We start from the raw sequence: 17,944 nt of genomic DNA on the forward strand, positions 1-17,944 counted from the left end.
ACCCCTCACGCTGCCCTCGCTTTGCCACCTCGCTGCTGTTTTCAGTGCTTTGCAGAATAACCCTCCTCCTGGTATTTTTCCCAGCAAACCCTCCTGTCCTCCCTGAGTTTCCCCTAAACGCCACGTTCCCCTCAAGAACCCTCTGGCAGGGTCAGGTTACAAAGCCTTTGTCACTTTGCACAGCCGGAGTCAGATGGGTTTGTTAGAGACTGTGTTGGAGCTGGGCTCTCTTGTACCAGGCAGACAGCAGGAACCCGTGGCCTGTTCTGGGCCACTGATGGGTCTTGTACTGAGACGGGTCTTGTCTTGCAGGAGTACGGAGTGCCTTTCATGGAGACCAGCGCGAAAAGCGGCTTGAATGTCGACTTGGCCTTTACAGCCATTGCAAAGTAAGTTAACTGTCCTACTGCAGCTCTCCTGTTGGAATGCAGTCTGCACCGCTCCCAGATCTCCGCTCCCTTCCCGCACTGCCACAAAACGAGTTCACTGAACGTTAAACAATGAAACAAAAACTACAGCCTGACATTGCCATGGCATGATCTTAGCGTGCCACGGTACGGCGTGTGTCAGCTCGCTTCACCCTGCCACCAAGACAGAATCACAGCCCCCATCTTTAAACCAGCCTCTGGGGTTTGTTTCCCTTTTGTATAAGTGTGGGGGGGGGGGGGGGGAGGGGGGAGAGTTCTCAGAAATGGCCATTTGAAAACCATTGAAGTTGACTCTGAATTCCATTAATTTTTGGTACCAGTTGTATCTAAGGAGCAAGATGAGTTGATTCTAAGGCTCTCTTACGTTGTCTTGCATCTATAACTCTGATTTAGGACAGCACTTAAACGTGTTTAACTTGATGTCTGAAACATAACTTCCGTGGGACTTTAACCATGTGGTTACGTGCTTTCCTGAACCACAGCCTACGTACCTAGCCCAGCCCAGCTTAGCCTGAGAACGAGCCAAGGCAGTGCGATGAAGATGGCATTGCTAAAGGCTTTTCCTGCCTGTGATTTGCTCCCCGGGGGTTCCTTTTACAGGCAAAGCAATAACCTCGCGTCTGTCTCTCCCGCAGGGAGCTGAAACACAGGTCCATGAAGCTGCCCAATGAGCCCAAATTCAAGCTCCATGACTATGTGAAGAAGGAAGTCAGAGGCTCGGGATGCTGCGGATCCTAAAGCGCAGGCTCCAGCAGCCAGGGCAGCTGTACAGAGACTCATGCCAAGTATTCATGTGCCACACTCCCTCCTCGTGGACAGTATGTGCATGTGTGTTCATTGTCTGTGTGTTCTTGTAAAGGTGAGCGGAGATGTGCAATGGAAGGAGCAGAAGAAAAGGCTCTTTCCTGGCGGCCCCGACGCTGGCTCTGGTGCAGCCCCGACATTCCAGGCACCGCGGCCCGACGCCCCATTGTAGTAGTATTCGTTAATTACACGCTGTGATCGCTTCAGGTGGGGTGTAAAACTTCAAGTTCCTCCCAGAGGGACAAAAACGTCGTCTGTCCTACATCAGTCCCTGGGGACCTGTCCATTCCTATGAGCGAACGGTTGCTAATCCTGACATGGGTTTGACACAGACTTTCTCTAACATGTCCAGAGAGGAGTTTGGTATTGGTCCACACGCACACCTAGATATCAAGAACTCCTGTTAGCATGGTGGCTCTTGACACTTACTCCCTCTGTGGCCTTGGGCAAGTCATTTGACCTCCTTGTGTCTCGGTTTCCCCACCTGTAAAATGGGGATGATAATACTTACCCAGCAGCAGAGGGCACTGTGAGGATTAATGTTCGGAAGGTGCTATAGAAGTGCTAGGTATTATTACATGACTGAGGGAAACTCTCCCCCCGCCCCCCATAACTCCGCTCCATTCTGTTTTTCTTTTCCCACTCAGAATTCAATTATGAAAACATTTTGGCCCAGGGTACATTTTGTGTGTATTATAGATCTATAAACATGCCCAAGAAAGATCTCTGTTTTCAAGGCAAACATTTTTGTAGTCTCTCCCTTGTTACATATGTCAGTTTTACCATGTTGTGTAACGTACATTCCTTGCTAGAGAGGCTTCTCCTGCTCTGCCCTGCAAAAGACAAGAGCTTAGCTGTCTGGTTTTGAGTAAGCTCCTGCAACCATACCTGTTGTACAGAGAAACCCTGACTATTTACATGTTTGATAAAGGCTTTTGCTCTCCATTATTGCTTGTTTCTAGTATTCTGAGTAAGTAAAAAAACCCCAATGTATTGCAGCTTAGTCTAACTATCTTAACGTGGGTGATAGCGTTTTCAGACTGCAATGCTTTGATTTCTTTAAAACTCTCTTGGGATAGATCTTTCTTTCAGCTAAAGAAAGCCAAGGAGAATGCTATAGGTTTTAACTGTACAGGTTTGTTAAAAGCCCTTTGCCAGCACTGTTCATTGGAATGTTATTTTTGTAATGCACTTCTAAATGCAGTCTTTGGGAGAGTTCAGAGACATTATTGCCAAAAGGGGATTTTTAACGGCAGATAGTTGCAAATTTCATATTTCTGACTAACAGGGTTAATTGCACTGAGTTTCCCAACACCACTTTAATTGTGAAATAAACAGTTCTTTTAATCAGCAAATCAAACCCCCACCAGCTGCAAGCAGGTTGGGGATTACTTAGCTCATTAAAATCCACCCCCTTGTTCTGTTCAGCTGAACCGAGTTGAGTTGTGATGCTGCATTCCGTCCACACCTATAACTTGCTCCTGCCGATGGGAGCGTGGAGTTTGAAAGGAATGCAAGATTCAGGCCCAGCCACTGAAGCAATGATCTCAGGCCTCCGAGAAAGTCACTTTGCCTCAATGAGCTGCTTTAAAGGTGAGTGCTGTACAAAGACTGGCAACTTTACAAATCTAGATACTCGGTTAAGGGCAGTCTGGTGCATGTTTAGTAGCGGCAGCAGGGCACAGAAGAGTCATAAAAACAAAAGCTACAACCCTGACCTAGTCCAAACACGGCAATTCTTTTTTTCCTGGAAACTTTTTCTTACATTTCCCATTAATTTTTTTCAGTTTTTGTTTAAAAATTGTAAACTTTTTTCTTCAAAACAAAAAAAAAAAATTGTCAAAAAATATTGTGATGAAAATCTTTGGACAGCTGTACAGTACTGCAACCACTGCCTGCTCTAGATGCTAGTGAAATAACATGATGTGAATCTTGGCCTGAAGAGGGAAGTGCTGATAGATCCCAGCTCTCTGCTATAAATAACTGACCCCCCCAGGCATGCTATTGGGTAGGACTCAGGGTGCTGTTCTGCCAGTGTTTGCAGGCAATGAAATGCATCATGCGGACTGCACTTCCTGGCAGTTGTCTCCATGAAGCTAGTGTGCCCTGTAGCAGGGCCCAGTGAAGTGCAACTACTGCCCTGGATTCAACGAACTCATCTGATCCCCACTCTCTCCGGCTCATAGCTGTGTCTGATTGCTCCCTGCATGTGGCTTCTGTGATCTGAGTGGACTTTAGAAAAGATGCAAGTGGACAGCATGGTTCAGCTTGCATGGGTTCAAGCAGTGCAAAGATGGTTTAAGATCTCTCCTAGGAGAAGGTGCTGCCTATTCTCTGGGAAACTATTTTGTGAGTAACTACAGCACATACGTTGTTTCCTCACAGGAGGCTACCTTTTACATATAAGCTACTTGCTCTCTGTGTAAAGAGCCCTGTGTTTGCAATAGCCACCCTGTGAGTCACACATTAGACCACCTATCCACCCTAAAATTGTCCAATTCATGGCTGGTTTCAGTTTTTGCAAGCTTGTAAGAAGCAGCAGGGGCAGTAGGAGTTGGAGATTGAGATAATGAGTCTGGACAATGGCATTAGTGTGCACAGGTGAGCTTTGCTGTGCTTCTGTTGCTGCTAACATCAGTAGCTCTGTCCTGCCACCCAGCTGGCAAATAGTTTTTTTCTTAGCTAGCCAGCCTCATTCCCTCTTATTAGACTGCACTTAACCTCTTTGGGTGAGAAGATTAATGGAGATAAGTGGCACTCCTCATTATTGACCCTGCTGCTACTGAGTGTACCAATATTCTGAGTCACTACAGTATTTGCAGAACTCATAGACAGAGGGAGTTGTCTAGGGCTCGAAGAGGACCCAGCAGAAATATACATGGGGACATTAGAGCATCACTACGATTTGTTTAGGCAGTGACAGTCTGGATCTGGCCTAATGTTGCCTGTGGAGCACTTCCTCTCTTTGATAAGCAAAGGCCTTCAAGGAGCTTTCTGCTCTTCTCCTTTCCTTGGGTCTGGTGGCTCCATGGGGCACCTAAATAAAATGCTTCCCCCTGCCTACCACTGAAAGTATCTAACTTTGTGAAATCACCTATAAACCAGAACTTGTTAATTAGATTCTGCTTTTAACAGAACTGCTTTTCAGGGGTCTAACAGCACCTGAATATTCTCAGTATTGAGAAGCATATGGGGATCCCCCACTGCAAGACACCAGCCTTATTCATTGTATGGAGAGACCAAACACTGACCACTAATTGCAAAATCCTTCTGGAAAGCTCACCAGTATACTGAATACTAAAGTTCTCGCAGATTGCTGCCATTCTCCTAGCAGGGCATTGCTTTGAGCTTTGCTGTCTTTGGTAAACCTAAAAAAACCCCACCTCCATTCTTTACAATCTGCCAGTAGGAATAGAACTATTTAAAAATCAGATATGTAAGAGAGCAAAAAAATGTTAGTGTCACTGCAGTGTGCTTTCCTGCCTTCCTCCCCAACTAAATCCCTCTGGTGTGTAGCAAACATTGTTTTAATAGCAGAAATTAACTAACAACCAGTATCAAATAACTGATTTTTTTCTGGTTAAAAGCCTAGACTAAAAAATAAGACTATCCCACTGCACCTGATTCAAGCCCTCTTTCTGCTGCTTGACTTCTGCAGTCTATTTCTCAAAACTAATCTAGACTCTACTGCAGCACCTCCTGGGATTTGTATGAGTTCTTGGCATCTATTTTTACATGGGCTTTTACTGCCACCAAGCGAGGAAGAATTATTCAGTACAATCATAAACAAGCCTAAAAACCCTGTGTTGTGTGCACTAACTTGCTGTCACTTGTTTTACAGTTTTTATGTTGTTCCTCTTAATAAATTTTTTTTAAATGAGCCTCAGTCTTTACAATTGTTTTCAACATTGAGAGCACTCAGCTGAGTAGAAACAAACAAACAAAAAAAAAAAAACACGCTCAGCTGTTTAGTTACCCCAACCACAAAAAAAAAAAAACCAACCTTCTGTTGCTGTAGGAAACATCTCTTTCTGATCTCTCCCACTAGAGCACTTAAATTGACTTCACTGCTAAATTGAATTGCAGCAGGGGAGAAAGATCACACCCCTACCCGGGCAGGAAGAGCTTTGCCAAGTAAACTGCATTTCAGATCTCCCCCACTGCTCTAGGCAGAGTCCAATGTTCATTCTGGTCTTTTTCTGCTTAGAACATCTACACTGTCTACTGCTCTAGGCTAGGCCACTGTAACTTCAGCTTTATGGTAGGTATCAAAAAACCCCCATTGGAGTTTTCTGCACAATTCCAAGGCAAGTTAAATCTAAGGTTTAACCCTTCCACTCTTTGGACACACACCTCAACAAGAGTTAACTGTAGTGAATTTACTATTAAATCCTGCTAGTAACAGACTGATGGACAGTTCAGCTTAACCCTAGTGATGTGAATACAGACTATTCTGTAACAATCTGCTTTCTCTCCCTCTAGAACCTACATGGTCATACCTTCCAAGGAAGGCTGTGAAAAGCATTGCACCTTACACCATTACTCCCAAACTGCTAGCAGAGCTTTTATATTGGATGTCCTGTCCTATCCCATGGCTACCATGTTCAGGATACCATCAAATACACACGGACTTAGCATGAGATACTCTTAAATGCAGAATGAAAATTTGAGTCCCATACTCAGTATTGAAAATTAAGTGAATATAGCTCAGAGGCCATTCTTAGATTCTCCTTGACTAAGAAGACAGGTTGTTTGGTATTGCCACAGATTTGCCATTATCCAGTACAATCCCCCTGCTATTACTGAACTGTTTCCAGTTTTCTCCAGCTGTCTCTTTGCAGCCTAGTTTTTGCCAAATCTCAAGACAGCTCTGTCCATTACTGAAGACCAGAGTAGTAAACCAAAGAATTCCTTGTTGCATCAACTATGGTAGAATTAGATTAAACATCTGGCCAAAATGTGTTCTCTAGCTTTTGTTAATAGGGGTTTTTTTGTTTGGACTAGCTACCAAAGCCCAAGGCCATCTTTGAAAACAGAAGAATTGCTAGTTTTAGCTGTTACTTCAGGGGAACAGTGTACGGAGATTCACGACAGCTTGATTCTTACTCTACCAGTGCCTAGATGTGTGCTCTAGGCACTTCACTTGTGTTATCCCCATTTAGTCTTGGAAAACTATAAGTCTCCCCCCACCTCACAAGAATAAGGTGGAGGGTTAGGGTTGTTGAACCTTGGGCCAAAGATACATGCTAGAGAGTAGCATGGAATTAAGGATAGTCTTTTCCAGATAAAATGATTATTCTTGCTTCCACACCAATGTTTTAACAGCATATTCCTCTCCTGCTCTTGTACCTCCCCACCAGGCTCTTTTCCAATAAGCAATACAACTACCAGTGGTAGTCATATCACAAAGGCAAAACTTGAAGTTCCTGTATTATGTTCTATATACTTTATTTGTAAAGATAAAACCAAAGAAATGGCCCCTGCCCTTGAAACAGTACTGAGTTTTATGGCAGTTTAGACTAGCACTCCAGAAAACTCCATCTGCACAAACAACCTTCACCCAGGAGTGAAGACTGACATGTTATGTGAATCAATAGACAAGTCTCATACATTAAAAGAACAGCAAATTGTTTCAATTGGTTTAATAACTTACATTTCACTCATACAATATACCTTTCATGTTTCATTCAAAATGCACAGGTCACATGTGCCTTAAAGTAAATCCAAATTAAAGCCTCTGTATTTGAATTAATGAGCTTTACAGTTGTTTTGATGCCAACAATGGAAGTGAGCTCTTCTGGTCCATTTCATTCCTACAAAGACAGACAGCAGCGTTAAACTCCAACCAGTAAATACAAAGTATTAGGTAGCAAACTGACTCCCCCCAGATTACAAGCTTCTCTATTCCAGTCCTTGTCAGGATTTTCACCCTTACCTAAACAAGTTTTAAAACTACTCTGAGCCTCAGCCAAAAAAGCATAATCAAATACTGCAGGTACAGTTTTCAGACGAGGTGTCAGAAATAAAGTAGCTCATCACTGGCTCAAGTTTAGGGTTTGGTTTGCTGGCCCTATTGAAACATGCAGAGTTCATTTTGGCCTCATTTTAACAAGAATCACTGGTGTAGACTCACCTCAACTTGTGTTGACCAGAGGCATCGGGTAACCTTAAAAAAAAAACACCACACCACTTAATACATCTCAAAGTAGTCATGATAGTTACAAGTACAACATGCAGCCTCAGGCATGAAGCGTAATCAAGTACTGCTTGGGCAATACTCATACGAGGTGTCAGAAATTGAAAGCTCATCACAGGCTACCCTCGGCAGGACACATCCTGCAATGGTTAATGCGACAATCTCCACAACAGCAGCTTGTCCGACCTCTAACTGGGGCAAGAGGTTCCTCAGTAACGGACCCCAAGGTTAAGTTTACGGTAGAAAAAAAACAGGTGCATTAAAACTATGATGGCCAACAAGTTTGAAACAGAACGCAGGACGGCCTTGACGCATTAGCTGGCCCTGCAGGTTAGGACTTGGCATGGGGGGGATGAGAGTCCCAGTTTACACAGACACACTTGCACTAAGCTGCATCTACATGAGCAGAGGATTCAAGCCCTGCCCTCAGCACCCAGTGTAGCCCCACCCCGCTGGCCCGTGAGAAACGCCCCCCTGCCCTGCTCACACCAGGAATCAGCCTCACTCCCAAGGCAGGAGGCGTTGAACACGTGCCAGGCGGGGGAGGGGGTCTGGGTTCCGTGGCCACGCCCAGCTAACACGGGTTACAGCCGCCCCCGGCCCGTCCACACTAGAGCTGGTGAGCGTGTTAGCGGCCTCGTGTCCAACCCCTCCCCCACAGGGAGCCCGCAGCGCGGGGGGGCTTGGCCGCGCGCAGGCACACACCGGGCCCCGGACTCCTGGGTTCCGGCCCCTCTCACCAGGGGGCGTCCCTCGGGCCCGGGGCTGCTCCCCTCCCCACCCCACCCCACCCCCCTCTCCCGGCGGCAGACTGGGCCCTCACGCGCCTCAGCGCGTCAACGAACCACCCTCACCTCAGCCAGCTCGGTGCGGAGAGAGTATGCCCGCCCCCTACCGCGACTTTTATAGCCGCCGCCGCCGGGCCGCCATTGGGCAGGCTCCCTCCTCACGCACAGCCAGTCACAAATCCTCTTTTCGGTAAAGCCCCGCCTCCTCCGGCTCTCATTGGTAGCTGCTCCCCCCACGCACCAGTCCTACGAGAGACTCGTCTTTAGCCGCGCGATTGGCCAGCAGGTGTGAAGAACGGACCGAGTGGCCAATAATGACATAGATTGCAGCATAGAATGAGCAGAGGAGCACCAATCAGGGAAAGGCGGCCTAGGGCTGCTGGGATTTGTAGTCCATACGACGCGGGGTTCTCTGTACAGCCGAATGCCAGGGGGCGGGGGGCTGGCGATGAGGGACTACAACTCCCAAGGAGCCCTGGGACCTGCGCTTCCGGCCTGGCTAGACAGGCCCAGCAAGCACCGGGGTAGCAGCTGGAGGGGCAGGAGATCACTATGGGCCGGTACCGGCCAGCCGCGGTCCGGCCGCCGCCGAGGAGGTGAGTGCGGGGACGGGTGCGGGTCCCGGCCCTGTGGCTGGGGAGCCCATGGGTGAGGGCCGGGGGATGGGGGGAGGGGCAGTGGGGGCTGGATCACGAGGGGGAGGGGCATGGGGGAGGCATCTAGGGGTAAAGGATCTGTGTCGGGGGGGGGGGCTCTGTGGGGAGATCCGGGGAGGGGCTGTGGGGCAGGTTGCAGGTGAGGAGAATGGGGATGGGAGCTGTCGGGGGAGGGGGGAAAGTGTGGGGAGGGGGCTATGTGTGTCGGGGGGGCTCTGTGGGGAGACCCGGGGAGGGGCTGTGGGGCAGGTTGCAGGTGAGGAGAATGGGGATGGGAGCTGTCGGGGGTGGGGGGAGGCTGTGGGGAGGGGGCTATGTGTGTCAGGGGGGGCTCTGTGGGGAGACCTGGGGAGAGGCTGTGGGGCAGGTTGCAGGTGAGGAGAATGGGGATGGGAGCTGTCGGGGGAGGGGGGAAAGTGTGGGGAGGGGGCTGTGTGTGTCGGGGGGGCTGTGGGGCAGGCTGCAGGTGAGGAGAATGGGGATGGGAGCTGTGGCGGGAGGCTGTGGCTGGTTGTGTGACAGGGGCACTGGTGTGATCTGTTCCCAGCACTGCAACGGGGGCGCAGTTTGATCTCCCCTGCACGGGGGCGGCCGGGCTTGCTGCTCGGTGCAAGGTCTGCTGCGGGAGCTCATGGAAGAAGCTCAGCACCTCAAGGGTTAAGAGGCTGTTGGCCTCTATGCACGGGGTTTACACCGTGAGGTCAATGTGGGTTGCTGCACTCCTATTAGTTAGCCTTGCCTGGGAATGACAAGCGTGACACATTATTGCAACAGCTGTTCTATGCTGCACCTGTGTTTAGTTAACTGGTTGACAGCTGTGTGGAGGTGCTGAGAGCTGCAGTTGGCCACTAGATAAAGCTATGCACGCGGCTTTCTTGATTGTTGTTTCCTTGTCTTTTATTAAAAGTTAAATAATTTGTTAAATCCCAATGGGGGGTTGTGACTGTCCAGCGCACAGTAGAGCCAGGTCTCCTTATGGGACATAGTCTTGGCTGCCTCTCGCTCTCCATATCTCTTATCTCAATACCTTCTCTCTGCTAGGTGTTATTTTATGTACTTCTTTATCATACGGTGCATTTCAAATCTATATTGGCTAGTTGTGTTGCATGTCCTACCCGGGGCATATGCTGCTGCTTGTCCTCTATTTCTCTTGATCAACTTAATAACCACATTTCCTCCAGGTTTGTGTCCTTCGCTTTCCCATTACTTGCCTCTCAATGTGCATTTAGTAGTAAGATTCTGCAATTGCCTCAAGGATATTTTGGTTACAGAGCTTCCTCTTTGGGGCAGAGTAGAAAATTGCTCTTTGAATCTTTCATCTCAGATTTCAGAGTAGAAGCCGTGTTAGTCTGTATCCGCAAAAAGAACAGGAGTACTTGTGGCACCTTAGAGACTAACAAATTTATTAGAGCATAAGCTTTCGTGGGCTACAACCCACTTCTTCGGATGCATATAGAATGGAACATTCTCAGATTGGCTCTTCAGTTCAGCTTGATTTTCATGCCAACCTCTAGCTGCCGCCCATGTGACCAGAGCCACTTTTTCCTACTTGATCAGATTTCAGCCCACTGATCTTTTTTGTTCTGTGGAGCTGTGAAGCGTGGGCTCTCTTTCAATTCAGCTTGCCTTCATGCTGGGATCCCATTGTAAGCCACTAATCAGGAACCTGTCTGCTGATAGACATGAAAGGAAAGATCACTGTAGACAACAGCTTTTGATGCACATGTAACAAATAAGGAGCAGGTTACTGTGTTCTCCCTGTGGAGATTAACTACGCTGCAAAGAACTCCTGTGTGGCATTCATGTATTTTCTGAACTTTGAACATGCTACCAAATCATTCCTTTCTGCTCTGGTAATTTCAGTTTTTCTCCTTAAAGTCCCTGTGCAATTTCAGTTCACCTCTGACCTAACCTGATTAGCATTGGTGGTAAGTCCCTGTCATGTTTCAGCATAGAATGGCGGCTGGGTGAGCAATCTCTGAGAAGCGCTGGAGTATCGTTTGGTTACATTTGCGACGTGCTCCGGGACGGAAGGGCTGTGTAAGTGGGTGAGGGCCAGACTGTGCCCTGGTTACCCTCGCTGTGCAGAATGGGGGCAGGCAGGTCAGCCATCTCCAGGGCAGCATCCCTACCCGCTTCTCTGGACGAGCCTCTGTCTGAGGGAAGTGGGCAGGGGGACTGTGCATTGCCCTTCTTCCCCTCCCCACTGGCTCTGGAGAGTTTCCCACTGACACTAGCTGAGGACTGAGTTGTGTTGCCAGGTAATGGTGAGGGGGCACACAAGACCTCCATGCCCATAGACCAGTGTCCCTGCAGGGTCCTTGCTTCATTCTGCAATTTCTCCCCAGCAGAAGAATGCAGAGAGATTCTCTTGGCGTTTCCTGGCCCCCTATGGGTATTACTGCCCGGAAGCACAGCTGTGCCAAAATCTCTCTCACGCATCAGGTGAGATGAAGGAACGGAAATATGTGTGAACTACTTGCCTTTCTGTGCATGTATGCCCAAGTAGGCTAGGAATTGATTTGTATCCAAATGTATGACAATGAATATTTATATACATTTACATACATAACTGCATAGGGTTGTTCAGTTGGCATGGGGATTTTAAATAATTCTTGGGTATAGAGATCTACCTGCCATGGGGAGTGGGGGGGTTCACAGGGCAATTTTCTGAATAAGGATAAAAAATGCATATAAAAATAAAACCTGTCCATGGCCTGATTGATGTCCATTGAAGTCAATGGAGACCCTCCTGTTTACTACAATGGGCTTTGGTTCAGACACTGGATGTGCCTGCAGTAGGCCTGCTGAAGTGTGTATGTGGGAACAGGAGTGACTATCTGGTAAATCGTCTGTAAAACCTGTCGATCTGCCATAGGCCGCACTCCTCACAGAGGAAAACCATTCTGGACCTAGCAGCTATTGCAATGTCTGAAATAGCATGAGCCACTGGCCCCCATCGAAGGGTCCATGTTGATTTCAACTGGTGCTGCGGGATCTTGACGCCTCTGAAAACGTTGCCACTTGGTTAGTTGCCGTAATGTCGATTTCGGGCCTAACTTTCCACACCCAAGTTTGAAGATTTTGATCCCAAGCTCTCTGGGAAAAGCTGAATGGAGCTAATCAAACATTTGTGACGTATGGCTGGAAGGGTTACCCAGGAATATAGACGGCTGGGCTGTGGGTACTTTGTTGACATGCTCCTGATGCTGCTCATAGCAGAGAGAGCTGAGAAATGATGCTGGTTCCCGGCAGGGCCTTATGGGATTCTGCAGGGAATCGAGGACGTGTGGGTTGCAAGACATTGCTTCCTGCACCAGGTCTACCTGACATAACTTCTGCACTGGTCAGCACTTGTCACTTACAAGTTTCAGTTTAAATCCCATGCCCAGAAACCTCTTTTGCGTATGTGTTGCTCGCCCGTTTGTCCAGCCTTGGCACTCTCCCCGTCCGAGGCAGATGAACGGCTCAGGAATGTAGGGGCAGCGGAACCTAGCCAAAGCATGAAGGGCTCACTGATGTAGGTGTCAGCAACTGGGACAAGCTTGAATGTTTAAAAATAAATTCAGCTCCAAGTTCCTCCATTGTCAATATAATTGCTGTTTAAAATCCACCCTTAGCAAATCGCAACAGAGGGTTCCTTCATCCACGCTGGGAGTTTTGTTCCCATTAGTTAGCGTTCGTGCAGCTCTTGGAACATGCCAAGGTTGCTATTCTGCGAGCTGCCAGGACTATCAGAAACCTGGATACACTTCCTTTAAATAGGAGATTGCAGCCGCATACAGTAACTTGCTAAAGAATCTCTTTCTGTTACAGGTTCCTCCCTGGGCCTTCATCTGCCTAGTTTGTCCCCAGCAGGAATTCTGTGGGGTTTTGGAGCAGACTGTGGCTCTCCGTGACAGTCAGGGGATGGGGGGGGGGCAGCAGGGGGAGGAGGAACATCTCACACCTTTGGAGTTCTGCGGAAGGGAGGCAAAAGGTTCCTTGCAGCCAAGGCTCACTGGGCCCAGTCTTAAGGACTCCACATGGCCGGAGTCCGAGTCCAGACACTCTTAGTCCCCGCCCCAGAAAAGGAGTTTGCTCCATTGTAGCCCAGCCCTGTTCTGCTCAGTAACAATCCCTACCGTGAAGGCAAAGATCTGGGCAGAGCGGGATTAACCCTTTCCTTACCAATCCATCCCATTACATGTGTTTAACCTATCTGTAGCTATACCGTTGCTCATCATTGGAGAAGCACTGAGCTGAGTGCATGGTGCAGTCAGCCCTTTGGCACACATTCAGCAGTTACCACTTAAAGAAATCCGCAGTTATTATTATTCATGGTATTACTGGAGTGGCTAGAGGCCTCAACTGAAAATGGGGCTCCATTGTGCTAGGTGCTGCACATGTACATAGTAAGAACCGGGCCCTGCTCCAGAGATTTTAGAACCTAAATGAACAAGGTGGGAGAAAGGGCTTGGTATTTGACAGTGAGGAACTGAGCCCAGAGAGATGACATGACTTGCCCAAGGACGCATGGGAAATCGGTGGCAGAGGAAATAGATCACCGCTCTCCAATCCCAGTGCCTTCACTCCCATGCGGTGGGGATGGAGTTTCCTGCAGTATTTCCCAGAATCAGACTGAGGAATGACACAGTAAACTCAAATATGACCATCTGGAAAGGGCTGGATTTGCTTTTCGGAGTTCTCTGCACTGGGGCTCATCTTGCGCAGCTGCAAATAAAATGCCCCAGCAAGGTGTGGCCAGGCAAAGGTGAAGATCAGTTTCTCTCTGGTGAAATATTCCGAAGTGGTGTTGGGCAACCAAGGCCAAACCGGGGCACAAAGGGGGCGGGGTGTAAGCGTTCAGTGAGTGAAAATAGCTTCAGAAAGGAAGCTTAAGAGATGTGGTGGTGTTCGGTAACAATAGTATCTGTATTAACTCCTCCACAGCCACGCTGGACAGCCATCAACGCTGCATTCGTACTGCAGGAGTGAGAAACCCAGAGGCAAGAGGTCTGGGAGGTTGTTCGGTTTGTTCTTGCTTGTGCAACTCCCCGTGGCTAGGCCGCGCTCTGCAGGAAGCTGTGGCATGTGACGAGCTGGAGGGGAATTACAGCTGAAAGGATTGTTTACTTGGGACTGATTCTGAGTGGTGCTGAGCGTCCTGCAACTTCCAGTTGACTTTAGGGTGTGCTGTGGGTGCCCAGCACCCTCAGGATCAAGCCCTTTTTTGTTATGTATGATCTCAACAGTCCCTTCTGGCTTTCAAATCTATACATCTTCCACTAGGATAATGTTAGTCTTTCAGACTGCGTATGGCCCCGGTCAAACACACACATCTCCTCCGTCTGTGTCATCCGAAGGACGCAGGGGAGAAGATCCTTCCCAGACTTACTTCTGCCCCCTTCGATTACGGAAACAAGCAGCATTTAAAAACCATGTTTGCTCTTCACCCTTTTACGCTGCTTCCCACACGCTCGGACGTCACTTTGTTCTCTTTCGGCAAGGGATCTGGGCCTGCTCGGTTTCCTGAACAGGCACAGTCCCGGCACTGCGGTGTTGGGGGTCTCAGTGGGGTATAAGTGCATTCGAAGGTTTGAGTGAGGAATTTTCAAACGTGTCCCCCCCCCCCCGGCCTAGCTCGGCTCCCACTGAAGTCAAGGGTAAAATTCCCGTTGATTTAAATGGGAGCTGTGTTAGGCCAGTGCAGGGCACATCTGAAAATCCCACCACCAGTTTAAAACACAAAGCCAAAAACTGCGTGTTCGTCCAAATGTCACCGACAGAGTTTTGGTTCGTTTTGGATGTTGCAAACTGACCTCTTCCCCTTAACCTCCAGTGGGCTACAGCTGAGTCAACAGTGACTCTTAGGAGCTAGGATAAAACATAACTAGGGGGTTGATTTGAAAGTGATGGAGTCACCCCAGCGTTCCCTGGGCAGGGCTGCACACCGTGAGCTGCCGTTTATTAAACTGCTAAACGCTATGAGGAGTTTGAGGATTTCTGCCCTTCTTTGGCCCAGTTCTAAAATCCCCCTGGAGCGAGCACTGTATGTACTAACCTCTCCTGGGAGGTTTGTCAGGCCAGAGTAAATCCGTGTGTGGGGAGGGTTTTCCTTGCTAGTCTAAATCTCTTTGGACTCAGAGAACAACCCGGACAAAGCCGAAATGGAGAGTTGCGATTGGCTGAGCTGTGGGATTTTCCAGCTGAATTTACATATCACCCACTTCTCTGCATGCCTTTCTGTTTACATCACGTAAGAGCCAGCGATACACACAGACACGCACACAGATAGTGGAAGAGACATTTTGAAAGAGTACAAGTCTGCCTGGAGCTGGAGCACTTTGTCCTGGGAGCTACTTGGCCAGCTTGGTTCTTGCTTCCAGCTTGACTAGCCCGAGTGAATTTCGTGCAAGGTAAAGCCCTGTGTGAGGAGTGTCCTGTGCATGTCGGCAGAGTTTCTGTTTGAAGCACAGGCGGAAGGTGGCTGTTATTTTTTAGCAATCAGTGACAAGTGAGGGAAGCGTTCTGCGTGTTCAGAACTGTATGCAAAGCTGAGTAAGGAAGCTGAATGGAGCTAAAATTCAAGGCCCGTTTGGAAGTGGCTGTTGCCCTTCGCCTGCACCTAATTGCAATACCTTAAGATATCTGAATGTGCTGGTATATAAGGTCAGCGTGACGCGTCATTAACCCTTTCCTGTGCAGTGATCGGGGGACTCTACATTTCCAAAATGTGTCACAAATGCTAACTAAGGAGGTTTGTATGTCAGCTTCTCTTAAAAATGCCACTCCGCTGTAAAGGGCGCTGTGTTATTAAAGGAAACGTTTGAATGGGTCATTAGTATGGGCTTTGGTACATTTTCTATCTAAAACCTGCTACTAGATTTCTGCACTTACATTTGGAAATCACCATTGTCACAAATTTATCTGAAGGAATCAAGGGTCTGTTCTCTCGGGGTTCCTAGGTCTGTTTCTGGCTATCTTTTGCGACCCGTTCCAATCCCTGCTGTCAGTAGTCTCTATTTCCTTTGCTCTGATGCTGGTTGAAAGTTTCTCTAGCAGTAGTGTTGGCTGGCTTGCATTGCATCTGAGTGTTTCTGTTTTAAGCAGCAAAGTTCAGGGAGATGTAGTAATATGAACAGACAACTGACACACACTGAAATTTTTCTCTTCTCATGGCTTTTGTGACATTTCTAGTAGGGGGCAATGGTTGGCATATTTCAGATGAGTCCTTAAAGCAAACCAGTTGCACCCAGAACATGCGTAAAGCAAGTCATCCGATTTCAAAGTGGTGTAAAAAAAAATGGACGCTACATATGTTTGGGTAGAGATTCTGGCTTGTGTTTCTCGGAATGCCTTTCAGCCAGAAGAATCCCCGTATGGGATTGCTGGCCCCTGCCAGAGGAATGCAGCCACCATTAGGATGGAACATAGTGGCTGTTTAACAGCGGACGATAGCAGTACACAACAGTTTAGGACAGGAGATAAAGAAGAAAAAGTCATCCAATTGCGGGGAGTTTTAGGAAGGCAGACTGTAATGTGCTGATTTTAGTGTCCAGGGTGCGGCAGGTTTTCTACCACTTGGCAACAGTTCCCTTGATATTGACAGGGATTTCTTTGATCATTTATTAAACTTGACCACTGGGTATTTGGTGGTGTTTAAATCCCGTCACAATTCAAGTGAAAGACGGCTTTTAAATCCACTGCAACCAATGTGAGTCAAACACCAAAGGTTTGATTGATTGAGGACAGATTAGTTTCTGTTCAGCTGCTGCTTTTTCACAGGCAAATTCCTCTGCCACAGAATATTTGAGGAGCCTGTGTATGAATGCGGGGAGCTGGGGAAGTGAGACGTGTAGGGGATGAGGTCAGGGTCTGTGTTTGGACAGTAGTTTCCTGGGTCTGTTATCACTACTTCTGGGTCAGACGCTAATTCCGACATCCTGCCCAGAGTAGACAGTTGTGCTTTGTTTCAGATGTGTATTTCTTGTGCACATATACAACACCACCAGGGCTGAGGTTGGGGTGGTTTCCTCCACACCCTAGCTCTGCTGCTGACTTGCTGCATGATCTTGTGCTGAAAGCACTTCCCCACTCTGTGCCTCAGTTTAACCCACCCGTGAAATGGGGAGAATACTTACCTACGTCTCTGGGGGATGGCGAGGCTTAGCTAGTACATCTGCAGAACTCTGAACATGGAAAATGCTGTGTATGTGTTCTGTGTTATTAGGTAAAGTACTAAATTGAGCATTAGGGTGTATTGAATTACGACAGCGCTGGGACTGGTCTGCAGTCTGCAACGGCCTGTCGGACGTATCTCTGGAGAGCCCTTGGTAACTGAAAATGGCTTGAGATTTCTTAAAGTGAATTGTGGGACCAATCAGTGCCAATTGTGATGTGATTTTTAATTCTGTCGTCTGCTTTTTAAATATCATCTCTCATGGTCATGCTCTGATTTTTGAAGCCCTGATTTTCATTGATGCTGGGGTCATTGTCTCTCCACAGTGAGAGCTGCAAGTCTGGGCCCGTAGGATGTAACTCGATAAAAATGCACACCTCCAAAAAAGGGTCTAGATGCGCTATAGGATACAACACAAGAGAGTTCTGCAGCGTGCTGATCTCCTCTGACAGTCTGCCCACTTATTCAGGCTGAACTCTTGACAATGTGGCCCAGTTGTAGACGCTGGACCCTTCTGAAAGTCTAGCCCTTTGAGTTTTATGCAGTCAGAAAAGTCTGTTTACTAGGGGACGTTTTTCCCCCCCAGGTTTCCTAAAATTAAGTCAGGGGAAAGCATGGTGAAGCAGAGTGTTTGTTTTCAATGCTTCAAGATTGATTGTGACCTTTGACCTCTGATCTAAGCTGTGATGTGATCTAATGAAAAACTAGATGCTTTAGCCCCCGGAAAATGATTTTTGATCCAGTTGTAAGAATGTGTAAACGTTATTGATTCCGTTTTTAAAACAAAATATTGCAAATAGTTTGTCCATAACTAAAGTTGATTATTTTCTAGAAGGGGAAAACCACTCCAGAGGGGCTCAGAGAAGAAGCACGATGTCTGAGCCCAGCAAAAGAACATACAAAGACTTGAA

General features: G+C 47.8%; 2 protein-coding genes, 1 long non-coding RNA gene and 2 other non-coding genes across 12 annotated transcripts in view; 2 read left to right on the forward strand and 3 right to left on the reverse strand.

Moving 5' to 3' along the window:
- RAB26 (RAB26, member RAS oncogene family) overlaps window positions 1–5,113 on the forward strand; it is a 203,797-nt gene extending 198,684 nt beyond the window's left edge. Inside the window, exons 8-9 of the mRNA XM_005288938.5 lie at window positions 313–389; window positions 1,064–5,113. Coding sequence (XP_005288995.1) covers window positions 313–389; window positions 1,064–1,166 — 180 coding nt within the window. The 3' untranslated portion in view covers window positions 1,167–5,113. The remainder of the gene's footprint in view (window positions 1–312; window positions 390–1,063) is intronic.
- Window positions 5,114–6,859: 1,746 nt separating this feature from the next.
- LOC101933302 (uncharacterized) lies at window positions 6,860–8,393 on the reverse strand. Of its 3 annotated transcripts, none has more exons than XR_508328.4 (3): window positions 8,283–8,393; window positions 7,366–7,398; window positions 6,860–7,045 (listed from the first exon to the last, which is right to left on the reverse strand). It is a non-coding gene; the product is annotated as an uncharacterized LOC101933302 (long non-coding RNA). The 3 variants fall into 3 exon arrangements; XR_002888260.2 differs by having other exon boundaries at window positions 8,220–8,335; XR_010591224.1 differs by lacking the exon at window positions 8,283–8,393 and adding an exon at window positions 8,169–8,207.
- On the reverse strand, window positions 7,192–7,276 carry LOC112059067 (small nucleolar RNA SNORD60). Its single transcript, XR_002888278.1, has one exon. It is a non-coding gene; the product is annotated as a small nucleolar RNA SNORD60 (small nucleolar RNA).
- Window positions 7,467–7,549, reverse strand: LOC112059068 (small nucleolar RNA SNORD60). Its single transcript, XR_002888279.1, has one exon. It is a non-coding gene; the product is annotated as a small nucleolar RNA SNORD60 (small nucleolar RNA).
- Window positions 8,394–8,668: 275 nt separating the features above from the next.
- Window positions 8,669–17,944, forward strand: part of TRAF7 (TNF receptor associated factor 7) — a 43,518-nt gene continuing 34,242 nt past the window's right edge. Inside the window, exon 1 of one of the 6 annotated variants that reach the window (XM_024102263.3) lies at window positions 8,669–8,812. The gene's annotated coding sequence lies outside the window, so the exon portion shown is untranslated. Of the gene's footprint in view, window positions 8,813–11,228; window positions 11,318–14,934; window positions 15,612–17,944 lie in introns of those variants that run through there. The other 5 variants (XM_065560279.1, XM_065560277.1, XM_005288936.5 and 2 more) reach the window with 5 other exon arrangements.

The sequence above is a fragment of the Chrysemys picta genome, chromosome 10 (assembly GCF_011386835.1).
Source record: "Chrysemys picta bellii isolate R12L10 chromosome 10, ASM1138683v2, whole genome shotgun sequence".
NCBI classification, from domain to species: domain Eukaryota; kingdom Metazoa; phylum Chordata; order Testudines; family Emydidae; genus Chrysemys; species Chrysemys picta.